The following is a 7,209-nucleotide window of genomic DNA, read 5'->3' on the forward strand; positions in this document are numbered from 1 at the left end:
AGTTTTTATAGGTAATTTTAAATAGTCGAGTGTGAATCTATATTATAATTAAATAAAAATCTAAATAAATATCACAATTAATAATCATGATTTAAAAAATATCCTATTTTACAAAGACTTTTTGTTTCCATACCATGTAACTTTTTATTTGCATTTTACATGATAAATGCACAATTTATCGGATAATATTCTCCATCGGACACGGATTTCGAAGAGCAATATTTATTATTCTAGATTTTTTTATCTCATATTCCAAGATCAGAGTTGGCTCCAATTATTTAAAAGAATCGAAACTCCAATTATAAAATATCAATATCCACCTAACAGAAATAATTATATCTTGATCATCCCACCAAAAATAATTTTGGGATTATAGCAAATGCAGAATATTTTAGTTCTTCGGAGGGTTGTTACCAAACTTTAACCAATAAATTATAAAAAAAAACAAGCCCCTAATTCAATATGAGACCCTTACCAGAAGAGGGAGAATCGTCAAAGGTTTAGGACCGGGTCTGTGGACCACGCGCAAGAATCCCAATAAAAGAAAGAATCACCAACAAAACAATGTCCCTTACGTAATAAAACAAAACAACAAGGTCAAACAAAGGTACAGTTAAAATTACGTGATGATACCCTCGTATAGTTCTCAGGCCATTCCGTCACGTCACGATGAAACCAGGGAGGAAGAGAAGGATAGATACTGTGCAGCTTCTCTTTCTGCAGCGCAACTAGACAAACGAGAGGGCATATTTGTCCTGACAATTAGAAACTTTCAAGAAAACATGAAAGAAATAAATTTTAAAAAAAAGGCTGGCCTGGTTAGTATATCTTGCCCAGTACGTTCTCCTCTCAGCGTTCCCTAGGCAAAAAAAGCCGGCTCATTACTTCCTCTCTCTCTCTCTCTCTCTCTCTTCATTTTTTACTACATTTTTTTTTCAGATTATTTTACTTTCACTCTCTTTATCTCTTCTTGACTACAGTGGTGTTGTATAGTTTGCGTTTGCAAAGATTCCTCCACATTTTCTCCCAACTCTTAAGCGTTAAAGAGAGAGAGAGAGAGAGAGTCATTAAGCAAACAAAAGAAAATTTCTAGAGAGAAATATCAAAACCACAATAACTGTCCGGGAAATGCCCTTCTCTCCGGCGTTTCCGTTTCCTCATAACCAGACAACATAAAAAACCCAGCAAATGTTTCCGTAATAATAAAAAGAGATTTGAGAGCAGGAGAGAATTTGTGGAGAGAAGAGCGTGAGGGGGTTTCTATACGCGAGCTGCAAAATGCGTGAAGGACTTATCGTTGATGCGGTAACCGACGTCGTTTCAACCACAAAGAAGAAGAAATCAGGAGAGCAAGACAACATCATCATCAACAACGACGACGACGACAACAATAATCAGCGGCAGCAGCTAGATAAGGTTATACTACTAGTGGCAGACAAAGAAATCACAAAACAAGCAGCTGTTCCGCCACAACCCATTGTTGTTACCCGCGCTCGATCCCAATCCGCCACCCGTCGTGTCACTCCCGCCACCACCCCAACCACCGCCGTCGCCACCACCAGCATCTCTTCTGAAATCACTGTAGAAAAACAACTCCCGAACGGGGATCTATACGTAGGATCATTCTCGGGTCACGCGCCTCACGGATCGGGGAAATACGTCTGGACTGATGGGTGCATGTACGAAGGCGAGTGGCGTCGCGGTAAAGCATCTGGGAAAGGGAAATTCTCTTGGCCTTCAGGAGCTACTTTTGAAGGGGAATTTAAGTCGGGTCGGATGGAAGGATTCGGTACTTTTATAGGATCCGAAGGGGACACTTACCGCGGATCATGGAGCTCCGATCGAAAACATGGGTACGGGCAAAAACAGTACGCGAATGGAGATTTATATGAAGGGACATGGAAGAAGAATTTACAAGATGGGAAAGGGAGATATGTGTGGAAAAACGGTAATGAGTATTTTGGTGAGTGGAAAAACGGCGTCATTTCAGGGAGAGGAGTTTTGATTTGGGCTAATGGGAATAGATACGATGCGCAATGGGAAAATGGAGTACCGAAAGGGAATGGGGTTTATACATGGCCGGATGGGAGTTATATTGGGAGCTGGGATAATAATAACAGTAAGGATTTGAAAGGGCAGCAATTGAATAGCACATTTTGTCCTGGGAATAGGAAGGAATGTTGTTTAAAGAGGAATGAGAGTGATTTGGTTTTGACCACTACACCCACGAGGAAGAGATCCTCAGTTGATGGAGGGAGAGGGAGCGGGATGAATTTTCCTAGGATTTGTATTTGGGAAAGTGATGGGGATGCTGGGGACATTACTTGTGATATCATTGATAACGTGGAAGCAGAGATGATTTATCGAGATGGGTTAGGGCTGGACCGAGAATGTATTAGGCAGTTTATAAGAGGTCCCTGTTGTTTTAATGGTGGAGAGGTCAAGAAACCCGGGCAGACCATCTCGAAAGGGCACAAGAATTATGATTTGATGCTTAATTTGCAATTGGGTATTAGGTAAGGTTTTTTTATTTTTAAAGCTGTTTTATTGTATAGAATGAATTTGTGGGTGTTTTTCTGCTGGACTGTTTTTCTTCTGTGTTGTTTGTGATTTGAGTTGGGGATTTGATTCTGTAATGCTTAATTTTAGGTATTCTGTTGGGAAGCATGCCCAGATTTTGAGGGACTTGAAGCCAAGCGATTTTGAACCCAAGGAGAAGTTCTGGACGAGGTTTCCACCTGAAGGCTCAAAAATTACACCTCCACATCAGTCTTTAGATTTTAGATGGAAAGATTATTGTCCAGTGGTTTTTAGGTATCGCATTTTCTACTTTGATATTGCTCAATTATATGATTTTTGTTACTTGACATGTTTGGAACTTTTAAGGTTCATGCATGCTCTCTATTGCGATTCCTTTCCCCCTTGATATGATATTCCATGTTCATATATTTGAGCCTAATACAATTATTGGTGTATGTTTATTTGACTTGTTAGCATTGATCAAGTGCTTCATTGCTTTTTTTTTTAATTTCTTGTTTTTGCTATGGTAATGACATTTGTATTTGTTTTTGTTTTTTTTTCCCTTTTTATCGGATATATCAGACATTTGAGAGAGCTTTTTCAAGTAGATCCTGCTGATTACATGCTAGCTATTTGTGGCAATGATGCCCTCAGAGAGCTTTCTTCACCAGGGAAGAGTGGAAGCTTCTTTTACCTTACTCAGGATGACAGGTTTATGATAAAGACGGTGAAGAAATCAGAAGTCAAGGTTAGTTGTCTACCTCATTGTCTTCTGTATTTGTTTATTTTGTAATTTGTAATGACACAAAACTTTCAAGGGTGCATGAGTGGCAATTGTAAATTGCTCATGTCTTTGCCTTCACCTTTCTTAATAAAACAAGACTAAAAGGTGGGTACTTACGTTGGTTCTGAAGTTTTGTTATCCTTGTTTTGTAATTTGTAATGACACAAAACTTTCAAGGGTGCATGAGTGGCAATTGTAAATTGCTCATGTCTTTGCCTTAACCTTTCTTAATAAAACAAGACTGAAAGGTGGGTATTTACGTTGGTTCTGAAGTTTTGCTATCCTTGTTCAGGTGCTTATTAGGATGCTTCCCAGTTATTACCAACATGTTTGTCGGTATGAAAATTCATTAGTGACAAAGTTCTTTGGTGTGCATTGTGTTAAACCGATTGGTGGACAGAAGGTAAGTCAAAAAGAAATATTCTGTTACAACTTGCTCATTAATCGAACTTGTTTCCTTGTCTGATCATATGTTTATCTGGAAAGCAGATCCGTTTCATTGTGATGGGCAATCTCTTCTGTTCAGAGTATAGAATACATAGAAGATTTGACCTGAAAGGATCCTCCCATGGCCGCACAACAGATAAGCCTGAGGGTGAGATAGATGAAACCACAACTCTCAAGGACCTTGATCTCAATTTTGTCTTTCGTCTACAGTTAAATTTGTTCCAGGAACTTATCAAGTAAGTTTCAAGAACATGATATTTATCTTCTGTTGGGCATTTGTTTCACCTTGATTTCCAGTTGGTTTGTGTTGGATGACTCATAATATGCAATATGACACCAGACAAATTGATCGTGATTGTGAGTTTTTGGAAGCTGAGAAAATCATGGATTATAGTCTGTTGGTTGGCCTCCACTTTCGTGATGACAATACTTATGACAAAATGGGATTGTCACCATTCCTTTTGCGAACTGGTTAGCAAGCTTAGCATCATTGTAAACAGATTGCAATTTTTTATTAATCTCTGAATTGTTTTTCTTCGATAGAAATAAATATGTGCTTTATGCAGGAAAAAAAGATTCGTACCAGAATGAAAAGTTCATGCGTGGGTGTCGCTTTCTTGAAGCAGAGCTACAAGACATGGATCGTATTTTATCTGGCAGGTATGTTTCTTGCCTTTCCATCGTTCTTCTAGTTTCTGTTTACCATACCCGGTCTTCGAATGTGATTGAGTGCATTAAATTGCGAGGAAAAATGGTTTTTGTGCAGTCAGCTGCTGACTTCTTAATGTGTGTGTGTGTGTGTGTGTGGGTCTTCGAATGCAATTGAGTGCATTAAATTGTGAGGAAAAATGGTTTTTGTGCAATCAGCTGCTGACTTCTTAAAGCGTGTGTTGGATGTCATGTGCAAGAGCAATTGAGCAAATGGTTGAGTGTTGTTTTTGGCATTAAAGATGGCCAATAATTTCTGAATTGAAATTGGCCATTGTCATTGGGATAATTGAAAAAGTGGGCCGATACTGTAGGGGTAGTTCAGTAGACAACAGTTGTTTGTGGGGCACATAAATTATAGTGGTCCTATGATTTACAAGATAAGAGCCGTGCTTTTCATTGAATGGTGTTTTGCTGAATTAGACAAGTTTCCATTCTTTGGCAAAGTTTTTCTTATCTTGAATTAATGGGAGCTTTGTGCTTGCAAATGGACATGGTGCAAACCATCATTAGTAGACACTAGCCATTTGGATCTGGAGCATATTTTTTTTTTCCATAGTAATTTACTTTTTTTTCTTTTTTCATTATGATGAAAAGAGAGGTAAATGTTTTTTACTAATGATCATAAAGGTGAACTGTGAATAATGTGTTGTTATTGCAACGTGTTGTTTCAGGAAACCTTTAATAAGATTGGGAGCAAACATGCCAGCAAGAGCAGAGACGATGGCGCGAAGGAGTGATTTTGATCAGTATACCCCTGGTGGATTTAGCCATTTGACCCCTTCTCGAAGTGGTGAAATCTACGAAGTGGTCCTTTATTTTGGAATTATTGATATCTTGCAAGACTATGATATTAGCAAGAAGTTGGAGCATGCCTACAAGTCCTTACAAGCTGATCCTACTTCAATTTCAGCAGTAGATCCAAAACTTTACTCAAAGAGGTTCCGGGATTTCATTGGGAGAATATTTATAGAAGACAGGTAGCAGCACCAAAGAAAGATGCAGGTAAAAAGTGGTAGTCGAATCTGAACTGCATCCTTCCATGGAAAACTGGGGGAATTGTGCCGATGCTCCGGGCACATAATCTGCTTGTTGCCTCTGCAGAGTGGTTAAGAGAGCTCGGCAGCCAGGCAGTTTTTGGAAGGGTGCTTGTGGCTGAATTTTGAAGATTAGCCGCCATGATGTTAAGGGGGGTAGATTATGTGCGCCATCCAATTGGGGGGGGAGGGAAAGTATGGCTCAATTTCCTTCTATTTTTTTTTTAAAAAATATTTTTGAAAATTTTTGTGCGACCAAGGATTGTGAAGGCACGAAGGTTAGGTATAGGGAACAGGGAAATGTTTTTCCCAGAGAGAAGATTCAAAAGGGGAGGGAAATTGGAATAAGAAAGTGTACAGCCTATAGAAAAGATGAATAGTTTATGAAATTTCACTGATATTTTTTTGAGGTGTATATATATTATATATTTAAAAAAAAAATTGTTCGAATCACACAGCCCACTAGAAGACCAGAGAGGTCGGTCCCATCTTACCTCTGTGTCTGTGTGTGTGTGTCTCTCCCTCTCATTATCTGTCCCTCCCTTGACTGTTGTTTAAAAATGGGTCCTCTCTGTGGTATAGAAATGGGGTCCTTGTTTTACTTTTTGCAGTGAAAGGGGTAGGCATTGGGCAGGAAGAGTTGAAAAAGACATGGAAAGGAGAGAGCACAAAAAGATGCGCTGTTATTTCTTGTTCTTGCTTCCCTTGGTTAGCCTTTCGGTCTTCGTACTGTTTCTTCATTTTATATTCCTTTGGAAAGACTTTGAAATTTAAAATAAAAATAAAAATCCCTCTGCTGCTTTTGAAGAATGAATGCATGTATGGTGAAGGAACCAACAAGCACATGCATGCATGTGGATGCAAAGACCATTGACCTGGACTTTCTTACCCTTGTTTTCTTAACCAAGATTGGAATCACTCCTGGGAAACTGGGAGGGTAATTTAGTCACTTAGATGATGGATGGAACTAGAGAGGTCAAAGACTCTAGCAAACCAGCCTGGCTGGGGTCCAAGCAACCAAACCACGTAAGTAGAGTTTTGTAGCTCTCCTTGACCTCATGGGACCTTCTAGTATCTGCTTGCTCAGACCCAAAGCACGGGTCTGTGTCGCTCTGATTCCTGGGGCCATTGCCTTGGATCTCTCGCAGTTAAGTAACCGTTTTCCAGTTGATCATGATATGTTTGGCACTGTCCAATTGATTTATAGCCGTTGATTTTTGGAATATTCAATTCTTAAATTTGTTTCCATCTTATTAAATCACAGGTCGTCATAATTTCATGTGAAATTAGTTTCTGGGATACCTTTTTCTTGTCCGATCTAAGTTTAATCCACGCCAAACACAAATCATGATTTTTCGGAAAAATGACATCAATATACCTTTTCTTAGAAGGTCTCTAATCATGATTGCAGTGATATCTCATTTTCACAGGAGAAAGATCATTTTTTTATTATTATAATATGAGTGTTCGGTCAGCTTGCGTATACCTCGATTAATTTTACGGACCCTGAAGTTAATGACCATATAAATCTTCAGTGACCCTAAGGTTTGTGAGACTCGAACTGGTGATCTCTGGAAAGTCTATATATGCAGTTCATGTGCTTGTTGGTTCCTTCACCATCTAAAACCTGACCAGTTGAGCTTCATTTTTTAAAATTAAAAATCACGTTGTTATTCACGTCAATAACATTTCAAGAGTTATTTAAAAAAAAAT

The 7,209-nt window shown here is 38.8% G+C and overlaps 1 protein-coding gene across 1 annotated transcript; it reads left to right on the forward strand.

Annotated features, from left to right (window-relative positions):
* The first annotated feature begins 877 nt into the window (after positions 1–877).
* On the forward strand, positions 878–5,949 carry LOC7495115 (phosphatidylinositol 4-phosphate 5-kinase 1). Its single transcript, XM_002300977.4, has 8 exons — positions 878–2,516; positions 2,650–2,814; positions 3,103–3,268; positions 3,597–3,707; positions 3,794–3,987; positions 4,092–4,222; positions 4,318–4,411; positions 5,134–5,949. Exons 1-8 carry the CDS (start codon positions 1,279–1,281, stop codon positions 5,441–5,443), a joined length of 2,409 nt encoding a protein of 802 aa, XP_002301013.4. The 5' UTR covers positions 878–1,278; the 3' UTR covers positions 5,444–5,949.
* The last annotated feature ends 1,260 nt before the right edge of the window (positions 5,950–7,209 follow it).

Source organism: Populus trichocarpa, chromosome 2 (genome assembly GCF_000002775.5).
Source record: "Populus trichocarpa isolate Nisqually-1 chromosome 2, P.trichocarpa_v4.1, whole genome shotgun sequence".
Classification (NCBI taxonomy): Eukaryota; Viridiplantae; Streptophyta; class Magnoliopsida; order Malpighiales; family Salicaceae; genus Populus; species Populus trichocarpa.

Excerpts from the sequence above, each read along its gene's own strand:
- LOC7495115 (XM_002300977.4), top strand. The coding sequence starts at position 1,279 with ATGCGTGAAGGACTTATCGTTGATGCGGTAACCGACGTCGTTTCAACC. Across the intron at positions 3,708-3,793 it reads AACCGATTGGTGGACAGAAG|ATCCGTTTCATTGTGATGGG; the intron begins GTAAGTCAAAAA and ends TCTGGAAAGCAG. Across the intron at positions 3,988-4,091 it reads TTGTTCCAGGAACTTATCAA|ACAAATTGATCGTGATTGTG; the intron begins GTAAGTTTCAAG and ends ATATGACACCAG.